We start from the raw sequence: 26,681 nt of genomic DNA on the forward strand, positions 1-26,681 counted from the left end.
GCCACACCAAAGTATACAATTTGCCGTCATCTCCCGCCCACCAACTTTTTCCTTTCTACACGGCTCGCCTCGCCATCACCGCCTCTCTTCTACCAACGTCGCCTCGTAGGCTCGGGCGTGGGCGAGCGGCTCACGCTCTTCTCGTCGCGGCCGCGGCTGCGCAGCCACTTTTTGGTGCTCAGGGTCAGGTCGCGGTCGAGCTCGTCGCTGGGGTTCTTGCGGTGGATAAAGTTGCAGAAGCCGCCGCGCATGCAGCCCTCGCCCGAATTGAGGCGACAGCAGGCCTCGCGAAAGTCGGTCACGGGGCTCAGCTCGCAGTAGATGGGGCGGCCGGCGTACCACCGACCGTTGAGTTCGTCGCAGGCCTTTTGCGAGGCGTCTTCGTACTTGAATCGAGCATAGACATTGCCGATGAGGTCTAACGTTTGCGTGTCTCCGTTAGCGATTTTTTCTTTCTGGGCTTCATCGAGAGGGGGGGGGGGGGAACGTACGATCATTGTTATTGTCACACACAACAAGCTCTTCCAGCTCGCCGTACTTGCACAGCTCGCACCAGATATCCTCGTAAAAGGCGTCAAAGTGGTTCTGCAGCTGCGACGGGTTCATGCGGTTGACATTCTTCTGGTCGTAGGCCGGGTTCTGGTACAGGTTGGGCATCAGGATCGTCTGGCTGTACGAGGGCTTGACGTGCTTGCGCGAGCACCGGTCGCCGTGCCGGCACGCGCCAATCTTGAAGTAAAAGGAGCAGTTGACCTTGTCCTGCTCCGTGCCGAAGATGGAGGCGAGAAAGTTGGCCATGGCTGCGGGTCGGTTTGGAGGTGGCGGCTGTTTGGGAGGCGCTGCTGGGTGCGGCGCTGCTTTGTGTCTTTGTTTGCGGTCGAGCGCGTGATGGGAAGATCACGGTCGCGAGCGAAGGAGAAGAGGACGGAAGTCGGATTGGGAGATTTGCGCAGTCGATGGGCTTTTGGGGGGATAGGAAGTGACACGGGAAATTCAACTTGGTAATACGATAGCAGCTTTGCGGTGCGCCACAGAGATGTGGCGTCGTCACGTGCCGTGGCTGATTAGTAAATCTGCCCAAAACGCGTCTCCAAGCTTCCACGGCACACTATTCCGTTAACCATCTGCCAGTCAAGTTATCTGCCTGCTTCTACCTCTCTTACCCGAGAACCACTGATCGGTCTGAAATGTAACTAGACGGGCGACAACTTGCCATCTTGTCCAATCTGTAAGTTTTCAAATTTTTCCCCCCAACCCATGGTTCTCCAATTCTCTCGTTCTTATGATGGTTCAATTCTTCAATTGAATTCTGCAATTCTGAGAGGCTTGATTTATTTCGAGCTCTTCTGTGGATAATTATACAGCTGATTATGTTGCAAATGATTATATTTAATCATTTGCCAGTCGTTCCCTCATTCATTTCATCTATTATTACATGCACCTGGTTCTAACATACCTTGGTAGAATAGGACACCTCTCCCCCCAATTTACGTGTTGGTCGGGAACATGGACGGGTACCGCGCGCCCGCCGTCTCAAACTCGTTGGCAAGCTTGGATAGCGACGCAAACTCGTCGTCCGACAGCCGCACCTCGGCCGTGTTCTCGTGCACCCGCGCGACCGACGTCGTGCCCGGGATGGGGATGACGGCCGGCAGCTGCCCGTCGAGGTGGTCGTGCCGGCGCACCCAGGCGAGCGCGAGCTGCGCAGGCGTGCAGCCCTTGTCCGCGGCGAGGGCCTGCACCCGCGCCGTCAGCTGCAGGTTATGGTCGAGGGCCGCGCCCTGGAAGCGCGGGAACATGCCCAGCCGGCCTTTGATGTCGGCGGCGCTCTGAACCGCGCCGGTGAGCAGCTAAAACGTAATTTAGCAACCAGTGTTGGTGTCATGTGGTGGGTTCGATGAGAGAAGGGGGGGGGGGGCTTACGCCGCGGCCGACGGGGGAATAGGCCATGATGGGGATGTCGTGCTTGGCGCACGCGGCTGCGATGCCGTTGTGCAAAATGTCCGTCGTAAACAGGCTCAGCTCCAGCTCCGCCAGCTGCACGGGCACCACCTGGACGGCCTCCTCCACGGTCTGCACTGAGCACTCGCTCAGCGAGACGCCGCCGATCTTGCCCGTGTCGACGTACTCGTCTCGAATCATGCGCAGCGTCGCCGCAAAGTCGGCCGTGGTGTCGCGGCGCGCCACGGCAAAGATGTCGAGCTTCTTCTTCCCGCCCAGCTGCGCGAGGATGTTGTCAATCGACTGCCGCACAAAGGCCGCGCTCGTGTCGGGCGCCAGCTTCTGCGTGTCGAGGCCGCCCTTGATGCAGACGACGACGTGCGCGGCGTCGGCGGGGTACCGCGTAAAGTACTCCTTGATGAAGAGCTGGCTGTTCCAGTCGGGCGGGCCGTAAAACTCGGCGCCGCTCCACAGGCGGCAGCCGCTGTCGTAGGCGGCCTTCATCGTGGTGAGCACGTCGTCGAGCGTCAGCCGGTCCTTGGCGAAACCAAAGCCTGCGGGGAGGTGTGTCTTTGGTTAGTGCATGCCCTGATGCGCTGCGGCTTCTGGCGGCGCGCCAAACATACCCATGAGGCCGTAGCCTGTAGTGCCGACTTCTTTTCCGAGAATTTGAACCATTGTGTAGTCGTAGACGCGACAACGGTCGTGGAGGTTTAGTGATGTTGGTTGGTTGTAAGTAGTTGGGAGCAAACGGCCTGATGAAGATGAAGACTGGCCTCCTATGGGCCCATCTGGCCGCTACTTATGCTTCAGGAGCCTCATCGAAACCTTTGCACCGAACTTTACAAGCTCCTGCTAGCTTCCCAGTACACCCCGTCGATGATGGTCCGTCTAAGTCCGGGGTGGGTGTGGTTACTCTGCCGCGCCTTGTGGGCCTCACCCACTGTCATCGGCTTAACTCCGTGGACAGCCTTGTTTCCGTAACTCTCCAGCTGGCTCCCCCTCAACGACAACTTATAATCCACGCATCATTGTTTCTGGCTCGTACTTCTCCAGTTGCGGAGCGCTAGCGGAAACCCGCCATGCGGGACAGTTTCCCAACCCGTCGTGATCCGTCAGCTCCAAAACTAACCCTATCTCCGTCTCGGCGATGCTCACCAAGCACTGACGCAACTTTATCCAAGAACCCGACGACCAAAGCAGTTGTAAGCTCTTTCTACTCAAGTACGGTGGACTTGGAGGAATTACACCAAGAGATGTCCGATACAACCGAAGCATATGTTGGTCTTCCTTCATTGCTGCTCCTTTGTTGACTTTCGCGGTCCTTGCAGCGGCGGCGTGCTTACAGCGACTGACTACATGACTTGTGTGCCATGTTCAACAATCTTCAGAATGAGACTGCCTGTCTTGAAACGCCTATCGTCGGAAATTCTAGAGCCCGACTTCCACAGGGTTTAAGGAATTGCCAATGCGGGGAAGCTGAAATAGTGGAGGGCTTGTGAATTAATTCAGTCATTCGCAAGCCTCGGCGAATTTGCCGTCGTTCGGTGAACCGGAGCCGAAGGCTGCTTCGGCTTCTGCCGACATGACCGGGCATTCGGGTATGAGGAGTCAGCGGAGGTGTTTGGGCATCACAGCTGTCAATGTTTGAAGAATCCAAGGCAATCAAGCTGCACAAGAGTTACATCCACATGGTCGCAAACACTATGAATTAGAACTTTGTATATGAGATTTTGAATAGTGCTTGATTGGAGTATAGCCGCAAGTGTCGTATGACAACGAGGCTGTGAGAGACTACTACAACCGTGCAAGCCGCTATTGAGCGTGAATTGCTCTGTAGCAACTATCTATTCTAGATTCATAGCACCGCGCTGTTGACTTGATTTATCTGGTCAAAGGCAACCACTTGTCCTCGTTTTTTACTTGACTCTCGAGTGCAACGGCTTACTTAAACTCGGCTCCGGAGCTTTTCGACACAACATACCGCGCGAGGGTTAGTGGAATGATTTCGTCCCTGGGCTGTATCGTCGCTCCAATTGCAGGTCAAAAGTAGATTGTCGAGGGAACCTTTGGCGTTCTCTGGCTGGCCGCGGCCGACACCTGGCTATTGGAAACCGAGGCGTACAGCACCGACTTGAAGTAGGTCTATGATGTGCTCGAGGGCGTCAAGGCCGACGTACCCTGACATGTTCTTAACCTGCGTACGTGGCCATAGCCAGCCCTACCACAACTCAAGGCATTGGAGTGGTGATCCATACCCAGACCTCAGGACCGGGAGAAGCCGAATGGCGTCGAAGCTTCTTATCGTCTTCACCCAAATTCTGGCCCGGCGCTGTTTCCGAAAGCCAGTTAAACGTAACGAATATTCTCCAGATGAGTCTGGTATACTTTCCCCACACGAAGTCGAGATTACAGACAGACGCAGCAATCTCGGAGCAAAAGCTGGCTGCCAAGGAGTACAGAGCATGGTAATAACACGTATTAGAGACTTGCCTTTTGTGCTGACGAGACACTCCATATGCTACCCTTGGGTTCTGCGGTCGCGCAGTAACGTAAGATCTTTCTGGGGACCCCTTCAACGATGGTCAAGGTCGCGAAATGGCGAGCTGACACTCACCGACAGGTCAACTGCCTATCCGAATTATATTTCGATACTGTACTAGAAGCCGTAATACAGCTAGATGCCTAGTATGCAAGGTCTGGCGTTGTCCGCGCCCCCCTGCACGGACTGCCCGTCTCCCTTAAAGATTGCTTCAAAATTGTCGGTACTGATGCGACCATCGGCTGCAGCGCGATTGCCAACCAGCCAACGCTGGCATCCAAAGAGACTGAGTTGACTAGGATAATGCGAAAAAGTGGTGCGATTCTGTTCTGTTAAATGAACGTTCCGCTGGCGCTCATGTCTGGTGAGGTAAGTGGCCGGCTGATTGTAGGAGAATTGAAGCATGATGGACCCTAACAGCCATGCCAGACGTTTAACGCCATATACGGCTATACCAACAACCCTTACAACCGAAAACTCTCTAGTGGAGGGTCTTTTGGCGGCGAAAGCGCCTTGTTGGCGCTGCGAAGGTCCCCCCTCGGCGTGGGCACGGATATTGGTGGCTCGATTCGTGCGTCTTGCTTGCCATGGTGACGCTATGCGCTGATTTACTTCGTCGTTTTGCGGTCTATACTCACTCAAGCCATCATTTGGCCGCTGGAGTCACTTCGAAATGTTGTCGGGCTAATGTCAACGTCATGCTAACCTGGAGTTATGGAGCAAGTCCATTCTTCAAAATAAGCCGAGGAGGGCTGCGGATCCAGATTGTCTGTATATGTCATGGCGTGATGTGTATGCACCTGAGAAGTTGTGTTTTGGTCGGTCCTCCCGCAGTGCTTCAGCTGATGCCGCGGCAGAGGCCGGCCTCAAGGACTGGCATGACATAGGCTAACTAGTTCCTTGACGATGGGACTGTCAGGCCACTCCCACCAGTGACCCGAGCGCTTCTGCAAACCAAAGCGTTGGAGAAGGCGGGCCATACGGTCATTGAGTATCAGATGTGCGCTCACCAAGCCCCCAGTTCAACTCCTTTCTGATGCCATATTGATTGTGTTTTGCAGTCATGACCCGCTGTACTTGGACGGGTTCAAGTCCGCTTTGTACCGGACCGCCACAGCCGACGCATTACACAAAATCATCAGCCGGATGCAGGAACCGTGGCCAAGAGGGTACGAGGGACTCGCACGGCTGGTGGAGAGCAGTAATAGCGGCGGCCAAGGATGGGATGGAGAACGACCTGAAGGGCCGTTCGAGGGCTGCACCACCGTTTCCCAGCTGTGGGAGGCTCAGGCCAAGCAGACAAAATTTGCCAAGCGCATGTTGACGGCTTGGGGGGAAACACGGCCGAGGACGGGTACAGGGCGGGAAATGGACGCACTGCTTATGCCCACTTCACCGTGGCCATTGTCAAAGCGGCGAGTTGGCAATGGTTCGTCGGGTGGAATGGACGGTATTCTGATGCAGTGGTCGTATAGATTTCAGTTCTCTTACGACAATTACACCAGTAGTTATATGAAATGTACTAGACTACTGCGCGACGACGATTCCGGTCACGCACGTCTCTCTCTTACGGCGGACGCGAAGCCAGAGCGCGAGGCCCCAAGTGACCTCGAGGCAAGAATCTGGCAGGATTGTAAGTCAATGCCCAGCGCTTGGCATTCTGTATTTCTGATGAGAACAAATTGGCCGGAGAGCATGATGGGGTGTCCTGTTTCGGTGAAGCTCGTCGTCCAGCGACTGCATGAGGCGTATTTGATGCAAGTCACCAAGAAATGCGACGAGGGGATCAGGGTGTATACGGCTCTAGCCTGCGAGTGTTTAAAAAAAAAACAAGATAAAAAACAATCCGGCTTCTCGCAACATGCACGTCCGAAATATGTATTGTAGAAGAACGCGGGTGGATAATACTAGATGTGTTAGTGTGAAGCTTATACAGCCGAGCTTACACAGCCGAGTGCAGGACATTTTCAACAGTCGCAAACGAGTGCTGATGTGACGTTGCAGTCATAAAAAAATTGAACAAAGTTAGTGATCCAACCTGTAGTGACACCAGCTGCTTTATTATTGACGTGACAAGCCCGTGTAGTTGGAGAGGTGAAGCTGTGCTCGTGGAGGCGTTGTCTTGTTATGGTGCTGTGGCTGTTTTATGGTGATGTGTGGCTGTGTTTGGCGTTTTGTGGCTGTTTCCCGCTGTTTCCCGCTGTTTCCCCTGGTCTGGCTCATGATTGGCGGAATGGCCGACCAACGGCCTAATCCGGCTAGCGCGGTAGCCCGGTCCACGTGCACTAGGACTAGCGCAGTCCACTGATGCGTCTGCATAGAAGAAAACTCGGGCCCTGGATCATGCCAAGATGCACAATGGCCCCCCCCCCTCTCCTCCCCTGCTAGCTGATCCATCCATACGTGCGCCTTGGCGCTGTCCGAGACAAAAGAGGGAACCGTTCACGGACGTCGACGACGGTGCGCTCAGCGCTCACACCCACCCTCGATGATTAAGATTCAGGTTGCCAGCTCTTGCAGTCTCTGCATTTAGTTACCCATCTCGAGCCAGTTTGCGCCAATTCATCCGCAGCGATGGTTGATGCCACCTCTGCCACGTCCAGCTATTGCTCGACCCAAGATGGGGGTCTCTACACTGTATACAGATGGACGCATTGACTTGACTAACTACTGGTAGACTGTGTTTTGCCGATGAAGATGCGTGGCGATGGCTCCGTCGACCCACGAAGGGCCAGCCAGGGTCAGTGTCGGTTCAGGGGCACAGAGCCCCCGCGGACTGCGCCGCTCCTTTGCGAGCTCAGGTGAATGAGTATATCTGACACTCCGACTTGGCATCGCATAGTTAGTCAGGGCCTCTCGTACCTGCGCATCGTGCGCGGACGTGGTGCTCCCACAGTCCGCGCTCAGGCAGCTCGGCCAAACCTGCGCTGAACTGGAGCAGCCGGCTCTCTCGGGAACTTTGAGCTGCTCATCGCGTCCGGGCAACATCCCCGTTTATGCGTGCCAAAATAGATGACGCTCTTGGTCTGAAATTTTTCTTCTCCCACCGTTCCTTGGGTGGACTCGCCTCGCCTGGTCTGCCGATGCGCCTGAAACGGACTCCACGCTCCGCGCCGAGAAATAGCTATCATGGCAGCGCCCTTGTTTCTATTTATGCCCGAGGTGGAGGATAGACCGAATGCCAAGTGGGCATGGTGTTTATGCGAGATTGGTGACGATGCGCTACGCTGGTGAACCTTATTAACGAGGAGTTGGCCTGTGATATAACTGTAGCTGGACCCCATGTGCGGACAAGAGGGCATATGCGTATCAAACAAAATCATGCAGATTTCGAGACTATAGGAAGTGTACACCAGTCTCTTCCGCTTTTCGTCTCTTCTCTGTCTGTTGGTCGACGCCACTAACCAACCGGTGTGACGGACACGCCTCCTGGCACCATGGGGTGGCCTGCCGGCTTGCTGATTGCACTCGTGGCTGGTCTGGTAACGGGTCAAGAGGGCCTCTCCAACGGCAAGACGAAAAATGGACTCATCGGATACGGGATTCGACTGTACGAGCCAGCATGTGCTCACGCATGCTGGGACACCATCGCTTACATGACCAACTGCACAACCGACATGTCGAATTCACGATTCCTCAACCCCGACATCACCGCTGCGGACAGGACTACTACCGACAAAAGCGAGGTGGAAGAAAACCCCTACTGCAATGCGCAATACGAACCATATCTGCAAACACTGGCGTGGTGCATACACCAAGAATGCCAGGAAGAAACGGAGCTGGACCTGGAGCGGTTCTGGTGGGACGAAGGCCCAGGAAAGGACAACAGCTCCGTTGAGACATATTCTCAAATCTGGGCGCGCGTAAAAGACACTCCGATGGAACCGATCAACGAGCACGCCACCCTCAACTACACAGCGACAGTGCCCAGTGATCAGTGGAAGCTCAACTACGACAACATTGTGAGTCTGACGAGGATAGAGATTACGCACGAAAAGTATGCTTTGATTCTGTTTCTTTCCTGCGCCTTGATACCCATTGGCTTGTCCTTGCTTCGCTTCCTTCCTTGGCCGGCGGCCTGGGTTGCCCGATTTCACGCCTACATCATCGACCCTCCGTTCATCGGCCACCGACAAAACGAGCTCATCGGCGAAGTCTTCATGATGCCCACGCGCGGACAGGCATTCTTCATCGCCTACATGTGGATCATCAACATTGTTCTCTCCGGGACGGGGTATTGGTTTGTGCCGGGCAGCTTCTGGTACAAAAACGACACGCACCAACACCTGACGCACGTCGCCAACCGCCTCGGCATGCTGTCCTTTGCCAACATCCCGCTCCTCATCCTCTTTGCCGGCCGCAACAACGTTTTGCTCTGGCTCACAAACTGGCCGCGCACCACGTTTTTGATGATGCACCGCTGGATCGCCGTCATCTGCATGCTCGAAGGCGTCTTGCACACGTTTCTCTTCTTTTACGCCTACTCAGTCAGCTGGTACGCCATGACCATGAGCGTGCTCGTCACCAAAGGCTACTGGCTCTGGGGTGCCGTGGGCGTCGTCGGCCTCTTGGTCCTCGTCGTCAGCGCCGTGCAGCCCGTGCGCCGGCGCGCCTACGAGCTCTTTGTCGTCATCCACATTGTTGCTTCAATCTTGGTTCTGGCGGGGTGCTACCAGCATGTGGTGCTCCGCTTCGGCCGGCAGCGCGGGTTCGAGACGTGGATGTACGTGGCCTTGTCGGTCTGGGGCTTTGACAGGGCTGTCCGTCTCATGCGCGCCTGCAAGAGAGGCGTCAAGAAGGCCTACATCAGCCCCGTCGACGCCGACTACATGCGTGTCGATATCCCGGGCGTCAGCGCCCGCGGACACGTCTATCTGCACTTTCCTACCATCAGCAAGTGGCGGGTGTGGGAGAGTCACCCGTTCTCGGTGGCTGGCAGCAGCTGTCAAAACACCAACAAGTTTGGGTACGGCCTGGACCTGGATAAGGCGATCTGGCCGCCGGTGGGAGATGCGCTGTCCACTCCGACGCACCTGGCGACGGCGTCGTGGAAGCCCCAGGCGATACAGCGCAAGACGGGCGTCACACTGTTCATCAAGAAGCAAAAGGGCCTCACGGCCAAGCTCGGCGCGCTCAACACGGGCGATGAGGGTATACCCGTCCTGATGGAGGGGTCCTACAACGAAGAGGTATCGTTTCTGCAGGAAAATCATCTCCAGCCGACGCCCGACTACCAAAACATCATCTGCTTCGCGGGCGGCGTGGGCATCACGGGCGTGCTGCCGTTCCTGGACAAGTTTGGCGGTCTGACGAGCCACGGGTCCAAGCGGCTGTTTTGGACGGTGCGCAGCATGCCGCTGGTGTACGCGGTCGAGGACATGCTCGGGGCGTACGCGGGCGCGCAGGGCTCGGAGCGGCGCTGGGGCGACATTGACGTGAGTGTGTCGTTTGGCCGGTTCAGCATCCGCAGCGCGCTGCAGGAGCACCTGGACTGGGTCACGGGAGGGTCGATTGTGGTGGTGTGCGGGCCGGCCGGCATGGCGGACCAGGTGCGGATGCTGGTGACGAGTATGGCGGCGGAACCGGAGCGCAAGAATAAGCCGCTGAAGCTGATTGTTGAGAGCTTTGCGTGGTAGATGGTTGTGAGAGGGGAGGTTGAGAGGACAGCCTGGAGTTTGTCCTGGTCAACGGGTGCCTGCTTGCACCATACAGCTCTTCTTTCTTTTCTGGCATCTTTCCTATGTCTCTTGCTGGTTCGTTTCTTCCTTCCTTTTATCTCCCTTTTTTTCGATCTGGGCATCGTCAGCGGGGTCATGGCGTAATAGATTTCACATGGTGGCATACAGAACACAAGAATACCATTAGATACTATAGAATAATTTATAACACAATACATAATTGTAACAGTAACTACTATTGTTGGTTCTAGGTGCATCGGCCTCCGGCGTCCAGTTGAGCCGTGACAGTGCGGGGAACAGACATGACCGGCCGGAGGGCTGTCGGTCCAAATGCCGAGCATTACCGGTTTGGGTATACCGCGGCGACCAGGGGTGGGGGAACAACGGCGGCGGCGGAGGGCGGAGGGCGGGGGTTGGCATACATACATTGACCATTTGAACAGCGGCAATTGGCGAGATTGGCAAGATGGAGAGATATTGGCCTGGTGAATGTCCGGGGAGCGGGCCATGCCGGGCGAGTGCAACCGGGATGCTGATTGCTGACTGGTTTTCGCTGATGGCGGGGTGGTTGAGAGGCATTCTGCCCCATTCTGCCACTGAAATGCTGATGGGTGGCCGCTAACTGGTGATAAATATGCGCTAACGCTTGCACTAATCACTGTCCAGCCGCAGCGCTCTCAACTGTATCGTCGTTACTCGTAGCACCATGGCTTCGCCAACAGTCCCCGAGCCGCCGAATCTCTACTTTTTTTCTCCCATTCCGGGTATTGGACGAGATTGGTGAAATGGACATGATGTCGTAAAACGCAGCATAATTTCCCTGCCTAAGCCATAACTTCTCAATGCACATAAAACCCAACAGCACTACTGTCCACTATATCGCCCCCGCCCGCGAGGTACTCCTACCTCATAGGAGGTACTAAGGTACTTAAGCCAAGGGCCGGGTCGCTTCCCTTGGTCCTTCCGACCTTGGTTTCCGCAAACATGTGCAAAATCCTCCTCCTGAGCTTTCTTCTCTCGTGCCTCACTTCCTCTTCCCACAACCCATGACCTGCTCATCGCCATCTCGGCCCCTCCCATCCACTTCTCTATACTTGCTGCCGCATTTCAGACCCCTCCATCTCATTCAATGGTAGGCAGTTGTTGCTCCGCTGCCCCCCTTCCCTCACCATGCTGTCATCCGGCAGCACCCGTCTCTGGGTCTGTACGCGATGCGTCCGCCGTCGCGTGACCAGGCTGCCTCAATTCCAGCAACGCCTACGCCATTCGACCGCCGCGACCGCCGCCGCCGATGCCTACAAGCCGCTCGTCAGCCACGGCGTCAGCCCCGACCACGACGACGCCGTCCTGCGCGACCTGTTTGATGCGCCTTCGGGCACCTTTGCCAGCTTCAGCCTCAAGCGCAGCCAGGGCCTCTTCAAGAACCGCTACCTCACCAGCCCCGATGGCTTCCTCGTCTTTGCCCAGAAGAACCTCGACCGCGCCACACGCATTGTCAATCGCGTCCTGGCTGCCACCTCCACCAACGACTACCGCGCCGTCGTCCGCGACCTCGACCGCCTCAGCGATCTGCTCTGCCGCGTCCTTGACCTGTCCGACTTTGTCCGCATGACGCATCCCGAGATCCGATTCCAGCAGGCCGCCACTGATGCCTGGTCACTCGTCTACCAGTACATGAACCAGCTCAACACCATGACGGGTCTCAGCGACCAGCTCAACGAGGCCATCTCCCGTCCCGAGGTGACGGACCAATGGACCGACGAGGAAAAAATTGTTGCCGATCTTCTCAAGCTCGACTTTATGAAGTCGGCAGTCAGCCTACCCAAAAAGTCACGCGATCGCTTTGTCGAGCTCTCCTCGCAGATTAGCGACGTTGGCTCTGCCTTTGTTCAGACCATGGCACCTGAAAAGAGAAAAGTTACGCTGCCATCTCATCGCTTCTACGGCTTGTACCCGAGCCTCGCCTCTACCCTCAAGGTCCGCTCACAAATCTCCATTCCGACTACCGGCTCAGAGGCAGCAGCCGCCCTGCAAAGCGTATACGACGAAGGTACCCGCAAAGAAATCTACCTAACACAGCGAACCGCATCGTCGAGAACCATTGGCCACTTGGAAAACATGCTTAGGTTGCGTGCCGAGCTGGCCGGACTTGCAGGCTTCCAGAGTCATGGCCACATGTCGCTCAAGGACCGCATGATGGCCAAGTCGCCCTCGTCTGTCATGCAGTTCCTACTGGCCCTCCGAGAACACAATGCGCCCATGATCCAAACTGAGCTGAATGAGCTCCAAGACCGAAAGCGTGAGCGATTGTCCATGCCCGACGCTGAGCTGTACCCCTGGGACAGAGATTTCTACATGGAAAGGATCCGCGCCGAGATGCGATCCAAGGTACGCCACGAGGATCAGCTCACGGCCTTTTTCTCCGTTGGTACCGTCATGCAGGGGCTGTCTCGGCTCTTCGATCGCTTATACGGCATTCGCTTCGTTCCACGCGAGACACTGCCCGGTGAGACGTGGCATCCTGATGTCAAGAGACTTGATGTCATGTCCGACAATGGCGAGCAAGTCGCTGTCTTGTACTGCGATTTGTTTTATCGGCCGCAAAAGTCGCCAAACCCCGCTCACTTTACTGTGCGATGCTCCCGTGAGATCCTCCCCGACGAGGTGGACGAGGCCGGCGCCGATCTCGGCTCGGCTGACATGCCATACTTTGACTCGCCGGAGCAGGCTGCCAATGACGGCATGGAAATCTCCCGAGGCGGCGGCCCGCTCAAGCAGCTGCCCACCATTGCTCTCGTCTGCGATTTTCCCAAGAATGACAATGCTCGCGAACCTGCCTTTCTCTCCTTTTACTCCGTCGAGACCCTCTTTCACGAAATGGGCCACGCCATCCACTCCATCCTCGCTCGCACCTCCTTCCAGAACGTATCGGGTACACGCTGCGCCACCGACTTTGCCGAATTGCCATCGACGTTGATGGAACACTTTGCTGCTGACCCAACCGTGCTCTCTCTATTTGCGCGTCACTGGAAGTCGGACCGTCCTCTACCCTACGACATGGTGGCCGAGCGCATCAAGGTCGCCAAGCGCTTCGAGGGCATCGACACGGAGCATCAGATCCTGCTGGCCATGGTGGACCAGGCGTACCACTCGCCCGAGGTCTCGGAGCCCTCGTTTGACTCGACGTACGTCTTCCACGACATCCACAAGCGCTTTGCCCACGGGCCGCTCGACCCGCCGCGCACGCGCTGGCAGGGCTTCTTTGGCCACCTGCACAGCTACGGCAGCACCTACTACAGCTACCTCTTTGACCGTGTGCTCGCTGAGCGCGTCTGGCGCGTCATCTTCAGCGGCGGCGAGGGCGGCATGGCTGTCTCCCGCGCTAACGGCGAACGGCTCAAGGAGAATCTGCTCCAATGGGGCGGTGGCCGCGATCCGTGGACCTGCCTCGCCGAGACGCTGCACGATGACCGACTGGCGGCCGGCGACGAAAAGTCCATGGCCTTGGTGGGCAGTTGGGGCATCAAAGACTCTGCCAAGACGAAATAGAGCAGCTCTCTCCCCGTTCTGTACACAGGTTCTTTTCTTCTTTTGTCCCTAGCGGACAAGCATTGTATAGGACATCTTTTTTCCTTTCAAATCTTCATTGTGTAATTTCCCGCTAGGTCACACAGGAGGGGCTCATACACTTACTTACACATATACTTGTACATAGAAGGAGTATACATGAACTATACAGTCGTACCAGAACACTGTATCAATAGATATTTTACGCCACACTTGTACATACGAAGCATAAAGTATTGATGGACGCTTGACTAATGCCCAAGGCATGGTTCATCTAATTCGTGACCCTGGTAAATCTCAACAATGAGCAAAACAAAAAACAAAGACAAGTCGTGGTATCAATATTCAACTCCGGCGCTCCCAAACTCCATAACTTTGCATAGTAAAAAGCAGTATTACCACCGTAACAAAAAAAACACTGTAGATCAAAAAAGGCCGTGAAAAGACGAATATTTTTACATGACGGCCGTCGGCATGGGGGCCATGGTCATCCGCGACAGCGACAAGGTCCGGGTCGCCGAACCGTCCTCCTGCTGCTGCTGATCCGTGCCGCCAGGATAGGCGCCAAAGTCTGCGGCGTGCGTCTCCTCTCTCGGCGTAGCGTATAGCTGCGACGCAGACTCGGTGTCATCATCCTCATCATCGTCGAAACCGCTCCCCTTGGCAGCGTGGTAGGACACGCCCGGGTCGATGCCCGAATCGTCGACCGGGTACCCCTTCAGCGGGTGCCAGACGTTGTAGCGGGCGCTGCTGCTGCGCGGGGACTCGCTTTCGTCGGCGTCGTACTCAAACACGGACACGGCGGCCGGCGCGGCGTGCTGCCGCGCGTGCTTGCCGAGGAGCGCGCGGACCTGCCGCGTGAGCTGCTGCACCTGGGCCTCGAGCACGAGGCGCGCGGAGCGCTCCGTCTCGAGGAGCCCGAGAATGGCCGTGAACTGCTCCTCGCTGAGTGATGGGGTGTGACGCGGCGCGAGCAGCTGGCCGTTTGATCCGCGGACGGTCTGCCCCGACGTCGGGCGGGCACTGTCAAAGAAGGAGGGCTGCTGAGAGACGGCGCGACTGTCGGTGCGGTTTCCGTCGCCGCCACCTCCGCCGCTGTGAGAGGTGATGGACTCGGTGAAAACGGCTTCGGAATGGCCCGTGGAGGGCCGCGTAGATGTGGGCGCCATGCCCATGGATAGGCTGTAGTGAGGATCTCGAGTATTTGGGTAGGAAAAAGAAGGTTGGATGCCCAGTCCGGAGGGTATCGTGGCGTCGCTAGGTTTCCAGCCAACGTTTGCGTAAGGGTTCGACTTGTACCTGAGGAGTGATACCGAATCCTCCAGAACGTGTAGCCTATTCTCGATGCCATTGACCCTCGAGCTAAGCGTAATCTCACCAACCTGCTGCCTGTTGGCAGCCTCTTCTTCGGAAATGAGATTGCCAAACAAATACGGCCCTGGTGTTGTCGGCTCCGGCGTCGCCGGTCGTGGCGGGTTCGGCAGGTCCAGGTCGAAGGTAGCCAAGGCGTCCTCTTCGGGAAACTCGGAAGACAGTGGCGAGAGGGGATCTTCGTCATAAAAGCAGCTCTCTCTGAGCTCTCTCAGTTCCTGACTTCGTCGACGGCGCACCTCCTGGTTGGCTTCCATCAAGGACATGGCTGACATACTTCGAGAGCGGCGCCTGAGCCCGCTGGCGTCACTGGTAATGGCACGGCCGATTTCGTCAGGGTCGTCGGTCATGATTGCTGAGCTGCGAAGATCCCTGTCATTGACACTTGCGGGCCGCGGGCACAGTCCAGCCAGCTTCCCATCGCCAATGTACCGAGCCCCGAGGGCATACGGAGTTGCGCTTTCGCCGATTCGTTTCTTGGGCTGGATTTGGTCCATGGCCACAGAGTTTCGTGCGCTTCGAATCGCGATGACATCGTCGAGGCCGACGGAATGGGAGCGAAGCGCTCTGTCAAACTCGGTGACAGGCAACGACGCCGATCGGCTAGCTCCAGAACCTCGTGCTTGATTGGCCTTTTCAATTTTCCCCTTACTTCCGGTTAGAATGGGAGCGCTCACTCGTGTCGGCTGCGGTGAAGTTGTAGTTACCATATGCTGTGGAGGAGCACTAGAACGTTGGGCAGGCTCCGATGCCGTTGTAAGCTGGCTAGCTGTCTTCCTTCGCCTCCCAAAGAGACGGCTTATCACATCGCGAATGGGTGATCTTTTGCGGGCGGGTGCATCCTTTGTCTGTGACTTTGAGAGGCGCTTGCTGGCTTCATGTACAGGATTGGGGGCTGCCGAGTTATCTATAGTGACTCTCTGGGGTCCAGATTGTACTTGAGATAAAACTGCGGAATCCTCGGCGGCCTTGGAAATTTGGCTCTGGTCAAAGTCCTGCTCCTGCCTGGGGTTGCTGTTGCCATCAAGTTGTTGGGCTCCGTCCCGAGACGGATGCAGTTGCATGGGCTCGGAAAATTCCGCGTATGAATCGGCAACGGGTATAGGTGCGGATATTTGCCCACGAATAGACTTGGCAGTAGATTTGGATCTCAGTATTGGCTTTGGCTTGGCAGCCATAGAGGACGATGAGGACTTCCAAGGCATGTTTACTTGGGAGTCGTATAGTAGACGGAGATGCGCGCCTCAATCCTATATGTATAAGCTGCGGTTGGATAGGTATTTGTGGTGAACGCGGTTCAAGTGTGTGATGTGAAAAGGCGTTGGAATGGTAAGCAGGACAGGACTAATGGTGAGACATGTCTAGCTCCTCCTGCTTCCCTCGTGGCAAGACGTCTGGAATCTTGCACGGTGAGAACAGCAAGGCTAAATATACCCGGGCGCAGAGAAGATTGGGAGTATCCGTAATTGAAATATCGCAAAAAGAAAGCATTTGTAACGGAGTGCACGCGGGGTTGGGGACTATGAAGCCAGTGGCGGCCAATAAACTGGCTTGGATGCTAGGCGGCGGCGAGCATGTAAGAGAAGCAGACTCGGGATGGAACAGCAGAGGGGACAGTGATATAAAAATACGAAAATAATGCAAGAACAAGGTACATGCGCGCGCGCACGCCATGCGCCGCCAAGCAGAGACGGCTCCGGGCTACAAGGGATGGATAAGATGGATACTAGACAGTGGAAGAACCCTTTGTGGAAGATCCATGGATGCATGATACAGTCGCTCATGGGGCAGACAACAGGAGGGGGAGATAGAGGTGTCAAGGGTGAAACAAGGCGAGGCGCCAAGGCAGGAAGGTGGGAGATGGCAGATGAGCCAGTGCCAGTCCAATGCCATGTGCGCGAGGATGGTGAAGACTTAAGAGAAAGAAAGGGCCAACGTATCAAGGCTCGGCTCCGCCGCACCAAGGTGGCCGCCAGCAGTGGATATTGGAACCAGGACAATTTGGCGGCCGTCAAGACGACGGGGCGATGCTGCTGCGCGGCGTCGGGCGCGCCTTCATGCAGCACGGAGGGAACCCAGAGCTGCGGCGGCGGCGTTTCCCGGTCTCCAAGCTGCATCTGGGGACGGCAACTACAACCCTGTGGTGGTGCCTATACGTACGGGGAAGCCTTGCAGGTGCCGGCTCTCGATGAGGAAGCTGTCAGGTCCCTTAGTTGGTTATTAGTGCTGGTTAACTGACTGCCAACCTGCAGAATAGGCGGCGGCGAGCGCTGCGTGATGGTGGAAACTGCGCTGCTATACGGACGGAAGCCTGAATATCCCTAGCGGCGAATATAAACAGTAATGCGCCCCGAGAGCTGGCTGGGTGCTGAATGGAGCAATTGTCAATGTCTTGGGGCCCAAAGGCAAGCAGGCGTTCGGCGGGACCGCTGATGTTTCTAATACAGATTTGGTTCAACATGGCGCGAGTCTCTGCGCCGCGGCGTTCAGCACAGCCCGTCAGCAAGCAGCAAGCCGCCCTGTGACTGGTGAGCGTGTCAGTTACGGCTTCTGCGTTGTCCGATGGAGAATGGCCAGGGCAGGAGGGGGATGGACGGAGCGGAGAGTCGAGGAGGCTAGAAGGTCCAAAGGAAGTATTTTAGCGAGTATTAAGACAGGAAAGCGGGACAGAAAACCAGAAAATGCGAAACGGGGTCACCAACCATGCTGCATTGCATGAAGAGGAACCACTGTCCGTTTTACCAATAGGCGGCGGCCAGCGAGTTATTTCTTTTGTTGCTATTTTTTCTCGGTGCGTCAGGTCTGCCTCACCAGTGACAGGCGCTCGTCTCACACACACCCAATCTTTCACACGGAGCGGCCTTGCGGCTGTGATGGATCACTGGGCCGTGTTGTGCCAGAGGCCGCGTCGTGGTTGGATGGCTGCGTCGGACTATCTGGTGTGGCTTGCGAGGCCAAAATATGGGCTTTCCGTCGACGCAACTGTGACGGCAGCAGGAGATGGGTCGGGGTTGGTGATGTTGATGGAACTTGGATGCAGGATGCCAGACAGGGGCAGGTTGGGTTGAAGAGTCGAGAGGCCGTTTGACGCCCGTGATTGGCCTTGTCGGGCCGCCAACCAGGCGCCTGCCTTGTCTTGCCTTGGTTTGGCGGACCACCAGCTGGCACCAGCTGGCACCAATAGGTACCTACCATAATTTGTACTTCGTACATACCTGGTACGGCTAAGTCAACTACCTTACTACAGTTTTTCCAGCCCTCACAAATTTATTGAGGTACTAGAAGGACCACAGAGTCCAATTAGCGTATATTAATAAATAAATAAACCTTTGTTGTCTCTGCCCCGCGACGCTATGTATCACCCATACCTTTGTTGTCTCTGGCGACTCTACGCAGCTGGTGCGTGGCACGTGTATTCGTACAAACAGAGCTGATACCTCCTATCATCCATGCCTCCCCAATGCCCATCCAAGTTTCCGGTTTTTCTATTATTATTATTTACTATTTCTTTCACCAAGTAATAGCCGTCAGTAGCTGGAACGCTAACAGCTACCGACAGCTGCGCCACCCGCCAATTATCGACCTGAAACGCCGACTCTTTGTGACAGACAACACACCACCACCACTAGTTAGTTACTATTACTACCTACCTACACAACTACACGGCAGTAACTGGCCTGCACGGGGTCACCAACGTTGGTCCTCTGTTATAACCCCCCTTTACTTGTATTATAACTCGGCCCGCCGCGTCCCTCCTGTTTGCTACACGGCCTTGTATAACGCGCATTGCGATATCGCATTACGTTGGCCACATATTGATTGATACGCTGCCCGGTCCCCGCCATTCCCGACCAAAAAGTACATACGCGAGTGAGGCCTGTTTTTGGACAGGGTACTAGACAGGTCTCTTTTTAAACACGTTTTTTTCCCCTGTCACAACGCTGTCAGCCTGTGTTAAAAAAACTTTATGTTTTTTATAAAGCCGGTCAGATACGTTGACAGCGTCGTGACAGGGAAAAAAAACATGTCGAGCGGAAAACGTGTCCAGTGCCCTGTCAGAAAACAGGCCTCACGCGCGTAGGTATGCTTTGCTTCGTAGAGCTACCCGCCGCTGTTGAGTGACGACACGTTAGGGTACCGCAGATCGGCATTGTCTTCCAAAAAGTCCATCCATTTTTTCAGGAATGAGCTGCCCCTACTCGCGCCAACAAACAACATTCTTCGTGTTAGCCTCATCCTTGCTTTCTCGCCCTAGTCCAGCGACTTCAAACGTCTCACACTGTACACGCCACCACACCTTCCCTGAATCATCTGCCTATTCGAGAATAGACGCGGTGTGTGGTGCAACGAATCCCAGTGACAACGGCGCAGGAAGTGATGTCATGTGCTTACCTCTTTACTGTTTCTGAATCCCCAATCACGGTAAGGGACCGCTTTGGTCGAGTCATGGCCACTGTTGATCTCAAGTTAGCTTCTCGTCTGGTCCAAATCTCATGCATCCCTTCTTCGCATGAAACCCGTAATGAAGAGAAATGCAAGACACAGCCTCGCCTCGACTTGACATACCGTTCAACCGTCTCTTCTCACCCAGGAACCCCACCTCGCCTTCAGTATTGCTTCGCACCAGGCTCACAATGACTGCTTCCTTTTCACGACCTTGGAAGCCGTCTACACTGCCAAGCTCGATGCCGGGAAATTTCTCCTTGAGAGGTGCAAGCACGGCCAGCTTCGCATCCCACAGGTTAGCATACCATATCCAGTAATAAGTTTTAAGATCCCAACCCGGGAAACTGGGCTCCTACCTGCGCATTATACGGTGTCACCACCGCAATATCTTCTGCTTTCAATCCAGCCTCCACCAGCTTTGCTACGTGTTGTTGTACCAAGGCAGCTTCCATTTCGTTACTTTTACTGTCTCCATGTAAACTTGCCTTACCCTTCTTCGGATTCTCCACATCGTCTTCTTCGCTCCGTTCTGGGAAGTCGCCGCCTTGCGTATCGATGAATATGAGCGGCTCACCAGTATCTTCGTTGTCGTCAATTTTGTACTCCAATTCCTTCAGTAGTCTGCTCTTGACAGCTTCAGCTGCGACTAGTTTTGACTCGTAAAGCTCGTCGGAAGGAAATCGCATGATCTTCTCGTGCATTCGATATTGTGTGGTGAGCATCCGCTTAATTGATGGTCCGTGGAGTGCCAACAGTCTGTCAAAGAGCGTCGTCTCCAGAGTCATTCCTTTGATCGGCTTCGCCTCTGGGCCGTCCTTGAGCTTCAGTGCCGCCTTGGAGTTGCTCGATTTGATCGTAGGGGGCAGCTGTAGGTGATCGCCAGCACAGACGGCCTTGTTGGCAGACAGAAGCGGTACCCAGCATTGCGCCTCGAGCGCTTGACTTGCTTCGTCAATGATGACGACGTCAAACTTTTCGCTGCGTAGCTGGTGTCCGCCAGCGCCATGGAGCGTAGCCAGAACGACCTTACTTCCTCCCACCAAGTTACTAACGCACTTGCGTTCTCTTTCTCGGTACTCTTTTCGTAGCTCTCGCAAGTCGCCGTATATTTGCCGACGCTCTTTGCCACTTTTTGTCTTTTTAATAGATGCTTGCTTGGCATCCATCTCGGCACGCACGTCTTTGACTATGGCCCCAGCCTCTGATGTCTGTGTTAGCACATCCAGAGAGTGGTTGACGACTGATGGCAACAATCTTGCCGGATGTCCCAGACGTAAGATTGGGACCTTGTGCGGCGAGAGTCTTTCCACAATATTGTCGACAGAGATATTCGACGGGCCGCAGACCAATACTCGCTTTTTGAGTTTGATCAGCTGTAGAATGAGCTCTATCAGTGTGTGCGTCTTTCCTGTGCCTGGCGGCCCGTGTATTAGAGCAATCTCGCGCGATGCCAGCGCGAAACGAATAGCGTCCTTCTGAGAGTCGTTGAGAGTTGGATCAAACCACTCAATCTTGCTCAGCTCCTCGTCTGCTGACAAGTCCTTTGGAACTGGCGATGGGCTGGACAGGCCAAACAGCACCTGGATGAAACTCGAGTATTCTGCTTCGCTCATCTTTTGCAGCTTCTCCATCACCAGATTCATCCTTCGATATGTGACCTCGTCTGCCAATTTGACCATCCACGCCTTACCCCCAAACGCCACCTCATCTTTGCCATCGTCCAATGCCGCAAACACGGACGTCTTCTGCACCTTGGTCACCACGCCACGCGCGCCCTTCTTTTCCAATTCCTGAATCTCTTTCTTCTTGGCACTGCCCGCCGGCTGGTCCGCAACGAGCACAATGTCACCGGTGCGCAGGCCGTGCTCCGGCAATTCACCCGTCGTTGAGGTAGCACTGTCCGGTCCCAGCTCTAGCACCGTTCGACCGCCAAGGCCAGTGCGCTGCGAGGCGACCACGAGGTTGGTGATCGCCAGACCTGCGCGCTGCAACCGGGCGGGGCTGTGATTGGTAATGAGGGTGCTTGTTTCTTGCACCTCGCTTTGTAGCTCGCGTTCCAGCAGAGCTACCTGCGTGCTGGCAAACAAGGGCACATCGACGGGCTCCCTGGGAGCCATAGCGAGAATATACGAGGGCGCTTGGTTGTGTAGGGTGCGGGTTGTGAGGGTTGTTTGTGTGACGGGAAGTGGTTCGTGACCCCACCAATGACGAAATTGGAGCTACAACTAAATAGCTACCATGCGAGCCCAGCAGTCGGAACAAAGATATTGTCAATTTCAGGGTCAAGCCTTGCAGACAAGTACAGATTTTTGCGCGTTTAAAATTACTTGATTCCATGTCCAAAACAGTGGTTGCTACGTAGCATATCTTGTCGTAGCCACAATGACCCAAATAACAACTCCAAAAGAAAAAAAACAACGATGAGGCCCGCTAGTAGGGCACTGGGCCATGCGCAGGAAACAATGAATCATGTACACATTCACATAATACAAGAAAGGGAGCCATCAGTCCTCTGCCGGATGTATCACGACAACCACGACCAGCGAGGCGACCATGATGGCCAGCCCTACAAGGGACACCAAGACAATGGTCCCGCGACTAGCAGGAAACTTTCCCTTGAGAATCCACTCCTGGCCGTGAAAGTAGCGCCTGTACCCCAGGAGCAGGATCAGGATGCTGATGCCCAGAAACGTCCCGCCGAGCGGTCGGCCGAGGCGCCGCAGCGTGTCCTTGGTGCGGTCCGGCGTTGCTGTACTGTCGTTGAGCGAGGTGTTGAGTCGGAAGAGCTGGGTGACGGCGATGCCGATCGAGGCGAATGCGAGCGAAGTGCGGAGCCAGGCGAGAAATGTTCGTTCTAGGGGGCACACACGTGTCAGCGAGAGCTTCAAAACAGGCTTCGTTTCTCTTTCGGGTCGGAAAGGGGCATTGTTCAACCTACCGAGTGCCAGGTGGTCTCTGGCCACGCTACCCTTGTTCTCCAGCTCAAGCGACTGGTACTTGCCAAGCTGGTGCCTCCACCACGATGTCTCCGTCTCCTCGCCTGTCCTCGTCTCGTCGTCCCCCTCGTCGGCTGCGGAGGGCGGAGCTGTCGCCGCCCCCGCGGTCCTTGACCGCAGGCTATAGATGGAGCGCGTCCCGCTCCCGGGCGGCGGCCCGGTGGCGGCCGCATGCTCTGGGGGGTTCACCGCCTGGTAATTGTGGCTCGATCCGCGGGATACGATGCGCGTCGTCTCGTCGGGCTCGTCATCGGCAAACTGTGTCTTGCGACCAAACGACGAGTGGCGGCGGATGGTAGTTGGGTTGGAGCCCATCTCCTCGGCGCGGCCTCTGGCGTTCTGCAGATGAGAGAAGGGGGGTTTGTTAGCCGAAAGCGGATTGGGACGAGCGGGAGGGACATGCATCAGCGTACTTGTAAAATCTCGCTGATACGCTCGCTTTTCGATTGCCGCCGCTGCCGGAAGCGGCCTCTGGTGGTGCTGCCGGATCGTTCTGGGACGGCGGTCGCAGAGTTGGACGAGTCTAGTGCCGTGTCGGGTGCGGCTTCATTGGTGCTGGTCATGACGGGAACGAACGCCCGGGAGGGCCGGACGTTTATTATATCTCGAATTAAGCTTTTGGCTCGGTATGCAGGATATATCGCGTGAGATGGGGGCCCTCTCTGCGCGCCAGCCAAGCCGCTTGCTGGACAGGGAAAGCGACCCAAAACGGGATCGTGGAATTTTCTGCAACCAATGTTAGAGGACAATTGAGGGCGGATGCGATCGCGTCATTGCGAGATGGTGGGCTGGTGGCCGCATGGCTGCATTTTGCAGGGTCTTTTACGGGGCACAGATAGGACGCTAAGAGATCAAGTTCCACCCACAGTACGAATTACCGACCTGTATTTTAGATAAGGTCCTGTCAGCAGGGCTATAATGCACCAGGAAACATACATACCTACATACTCCGTACCCAAAAGTTAGTTATGCAGTGGGTTGTATGACTATCTATTATTCCCGTCAATCATTCTTGCATATTCCCTGCCTCTCTCGCTGGCGGACGGAACAAGACGTTGACAGATGTCGCCGAACACACTATTCACTATACCCCGTTAATCGATAACCTAAAAACAGCCACACACGATGCACTCCTCCCATCAGCTGTCCATATCGAATGGCTGGGCACAACTGGGCATGGCAGTTCAATGCCATCTAAAGTTTCGCTCCAGCCACTCATGCTGTCATTGTCCACATACATCAAGTAGGGAACCTGAGCAGCAACATCGACAGATTCGGCACCCATAAGACGGAGTGACTCGCGATACTTGCCCCGGACCTCGGCCACAATAGCACTCACGCTAGCTTTGGCGCCGAGACATCCAACATTTGCCAGCACTGTGTGGATAAAGACGCCTTCATCCGCTCGGACCAGTGTATTCCACGATCGCCATCCGTCCAGCTGCCTTTCAGTATGCGACACCAACTGCGTACTCGCCTCGGCGAGTCCCGCCAATCCGATGTGAGCGTGCCACTCGACTGTAGACTGTCGCGGCAGCTCTTGCACCTCGACCGCAAAGAACGGCGGAATGCAAGTCTCGGGTTCATTTTGCTGCCGCATAGGGAACACCTCCCAGTCAGGCAGTGGTCGTGGCCGGTTACTCTGAGGGCTAGCCAGAGACATGTATTGTGTATTGTATTTGAGATCCCATGGGTCCAACGTGGCCTCCTCTTCATCTTCTTCGACAGGCTCTGCATGCATGAAGCTCCACGCCCTACTGGCCAACTGCGCCTTGTGCTGCATATCCTCGGCTGACGCTGACTTGTCAAAGTAGGCGACGGCGCTCGTCCATTGCTGTACCTTCATTTGCGCGCCAATACGCCACAAATGTTGCAGAGAGAGCGTTATTTGCTCGACAAGAGAAGTGTCGGAGGGGGTGGGTAATATCATGCTATGCGGTATCAGTGGTATTTGGCCCGCGATGTAGACAGATCGCAGACCAAGGCTAACATGACACCTCGTGATAGGAGTGTCAATGGCCTGACTATAGGGGCCAATGTTGGCTGGCGCCCAGTATGACCTCGACTGCACATGGAGGCCGTCTCTTGTGAGCGTCTTGGCGGCTGCCGGAACTGTAGCGTACAGCATGATATTGCGTCCCTTTGGTAGCAAGTTGCCGCAGGCAATAGTCACCCGGGATGCGGGATTGGGCGACTCGAATAAGCCACCATATACCTGGTTTATTGTGGGAAAGTCGGCCATGTTTCTCAGAACGATGATGACCGTCGTCAACTGCGCGGCATCGAGGCCGTGCTTCACCAGTGCGTCCTTGAGTTGGCTCACCACGCTACCCGTTTCCTCAGTTACCATGTTCGAGTCAAATGGCTCATCAGAAACAAAAGTCCACGTGTATAACTCGGGCTCGCCATGGTATGTAATCATGGACAATGGTTTGGCCACGGAGCCTTCCACCGCAGCTCCTGGCACTTTATGGGGTTGTGCAACCAAGTCCTCTAGTATTCGTGCGAATTTGGGATCAAATAGATCAGGAATTCTCGCATCAACCGAGTCATCTGCGCTTGAGGTGTCTTTGTCCTGCAAGTGTGCACCTCTGGTCAAGAGCCACGTCGAGCCACCCCCTTCTTGAACCGCAAGCCTGCCTTGTTCGGGTATTGCAATGCTCTTCTTGAAGAGACAGCCAGGCCCATCCAGGACCAGCGTCTCGAATTCGCCCCCTTCTCCTAGAGAGGCGCCGTCGACGGCGCCAAATTTGCTTAGAGCCTTCTTCACCCGGAGAGACCCGGCTTCGCTCGACACGCACTCCCACAGATGACTCTCGTCCAGTCCTGCGCTCGCCACCTTGATAATGCGGGCCTCGAGCCCGGCAGCCTCCATGTCGGTTAGGAGCTGCGATTCATTTGCCGGTGTGACGGGAGCAGGCAGGACCGTATACTGCCAGAGGTAGGCCAGTGGCGTGAGGCCCAGACGAACGGCGACGGACTCGACACGGGTGCGTTGATAGGTCGACAAAATGGCACCGGAGCAGAGGGCGTTGGCCTCTGGGTGCTTTTCCTTGATGCGTCGCAGGAGCGGCAGCATGGACTCTGTCTCGTCGACACCAGGCTCCGAAGCATCATAGGCATAGTCTCTCTCGTGGCGCGTCGCGCCTCCTGCGATGAGCTGTCGGTACAGCGGGATGCCCGTGGCTTCCGCATAGAGCGGAATAACTTCATGGCCGACAGTCTGGTACATGAAGCTGTTCAGATCTCTCTCGTCTTGCGAGCCGCCGGCAGGCGCATCGGGCACCGGCGGATAGAGGTTGGCGAGGGCGACGATGCGATGGCCATTCTGGATGCAGTGCAGCAGGCTGTAGAAGCTGTCCTTGCCGCCCGAGATGAGCGCAATCACGTTGAGACTTGCGGTCGCCATGGCTGCCACCGAGTACGCACAGAGTGGAACACTGCCCGCGACGATTCAGATGGTGCCGATGCCATCTCAAGCAGTGGCAGCATTTTGCGTTGTTGCAGTGGAGCGAATCTCACGTGCAGATTTTCATGGTTGGTTCTGACAGTGTGTTCACGCCCATCAACACCATTCTGCCTAGTACAATTTTCAGAGTTTGTGGGGGGACAAGAAGACTCTGTTAAAAAAGAGAGAGAAATTTCAAGATTATTTTTTTTCAAGTTGCAAAGCAATGTTTCGTTCTGGCGATACCTTTGGCCTGCAAGTCACTTGCGAGCAATGGCGGCAGTGGAGCTCTAATTGGACCTTGTCATAAGGCTGTTTCATGTTGAGCGCCTGTACACATTCACAAGGGAATCGTAATATATTCAAGATTATAATCGGCATTTAATCTAGCCATCTAAATAGCATCTACAAATAGAAGCACAAAGCGATACAGGCTCAGCCACAATACAAACAGTTGTTATTGAAACAGGCTTATTCATGCTATGGCGTGTGAGTCGCAGGGGTGTACTCAAGGCTCAGTTTCCTGCATAAACCCTAGATCCGTGTAATTCCAGCGCAAATGCAGTGATCAACCTTGCAGACGATCACTCTGCATCTGCCGTCTACCATGCAAGCCAATAGCGTTGGCGGCCAGTGACCACTGGCGGCGAGTTCTTCGTTAGCTATCATTCACGAATAATGACATATGACAT

At 55.4% G+C, this 26,681-nt stretch overlaps 8 protein-coding genes across 8 annotated transcripts; 2 read left to right on the forward strand and 6 right to left on the reverse strand.

Moving 5' to 3' along the window:
- Nucleotides 1-89: 89 nt before the first annotated feature.
- Nucleotides 90-798, reverse strand: CCM_02320 (splicing factor U2AF 35 kDa subunit; the record flags this gene model as incomplete). The annotated part of the gene is made up of 2 exons (XM_006667472.1): nt 90-418; nt 492-798. 2 exons carry the CDS (start codon nt 796-798, stop codon nt 90-92), a joined length of 636 nt encoding a protein of 211 aa, XP_006667535.1.
- A 689-nt stretch (nt 799-1,487) lies between these two features.
- On the reverse strand, nt 1,488-2,619 carry CCM_02321 (aldo/keto reductase, putative; the record flags this gene model as incomplete). Its single annotated transcript, XM_006667473.1, has 3 exons — nt 1,488-1,850; nt 1,924-2,495; nt 2,568-2,619. The coding sequence occupies 3 exons, from the start codon at nt 2,617-2,619 to the stop codon at nt 1,488-1,490; spliced, it is 987 nt and encodes a 328-aa protein (XP_006667536.1).
- Nucleotides 2,620-3,799: 1,180 nt separating this feature from the next.
- On the reverse strand, nt 3,800-4,888 carry CCM_02322 (uncharacterized protein; the record flags this gene model as incomplete). Its single annotated transcript, XM_006667474.1, has 7 exons — nt 3,800-3,868; nt 3,926-4,045; nt 4,067-4,138; nt 4,200-4,387; nt 4,435-4,462; nt 4,559-4,573; nt 4,646-4,888. 7 exons carry the CDS (start codon nt 4,886-4,888, stop codon nt 3,800-3,802), a joined length of 735 nt encoding a protein of 244 aa, XP_006667537.1.
- A 3,032-nt stretch (nt 4,889-7,920) lies between these two features.
- On the forward strand, nt 7,921-10,119 carry CCM_02323 (ferric-chelate reductase; the record flags this gene model as incomplete). The annotated part of the gene is made up of 1 exon (XM_006667475.1): nt 7,921-10,119. The coding sequence occupies one exon, from the start codon at nt 7,921-7,923 to the stop codon at nt 10,117-10,119; it is 2,199 nt and encodes a 732-aa protein (XP_006667538.1).
- Nucleotides 10,120-11,331: 1,212 nt separating this feature from the next.
- Nucleotides 11,332-13,710, forward strand: CCM_02324 (metallopeptidase Mip1; the record flags this gene model as incomplete). Its single annotated transcript, XM_006667476.1, has 1 exon — nt 11,332-13,710. One exon carries the CDS (start codon nt 11,332-11,334, stop codon nt 13,708-13,710), a length of 2,379 nt encoding a protein of 792 aa, XP_006667539.1.
- Nucleotides 13,711-14,183: 473 nt separating this feature from the next.
- Nucleotides 14,184-16,304, reverse strand: CCM_02325 (uncharacterized protein; the record flags this gene model as incomplete). The annotated part of the gene is made up of 1 exon (XM_006667477.1): nt 14,184-16,304. The coding sequence occupies one exon, from the start codon at nt 16,302-16,304 to the stop codon at nt 14,184-14,186; it is 2,121 nt and encodes a 706-aa protein (XP_006667540.1).
- A 1,642-nt stretch (nt 16,305-17,946) lies between these two features.
- On the reverse strand, nt 17,947-18,312 carry CCM_02326 (uncharacterized protein; the record flags this gene model as incomplete). The annotated part of the gene is made up of 2 exons (XM_006667478.1): nt 17,947-18,270; nt 18,292-18,312. 2 exons carry the CDS (start codon nt 18,310-18,312, stop codon nt 17,947-17,949), a joined length of 345 nt encoding a protein of 114 aa, XP_006667541.1.
- Nucleotides 18,313-19,561: 1,249 nt separating this feature from the next.
- Nucleotides 19,562-25,950, reverse strand: CCM_02327 (DNA-binding protein SMUBP-2; the record flags this gene model as incomplete). Its single annotated transcript, XM_006667479.1, has 7 exons — nt 19,562-19,825; nt 19,902-19,966; nt 20,036-21,764; nt 22,074-22,399; nt 22,484-22,880; nt 22,955-23,096; nt 23,666-25,950. The coding sequence occupies 7 exons, from the start codon at nt 25,948-25,950 to the stop codon at nt 19,562-19,564; spliced, it is 5,208 nt and encodes a 1,735-aa protein (XP_006667542.1).
- Between the last annotated feature and the right edge of the window lie 731 nt (nt 25,951-26,681).

The sequence above is a fragment of the Cordyceps militaris genome (assembly GCF_000225605.1).
Source record: "Cordyceps militaris CM01 unplaced genomic scaffold CCM_S00002, whole genome shotgun sequence".
Classification (NCBI taxonomy): domain Eukaryota; kingdom Fungi; phylum Ascomycota; class Sordariomycetes; order Hypocreales; family Cordycipitaceae; genus Cordyceps; species Cordyceps militaris.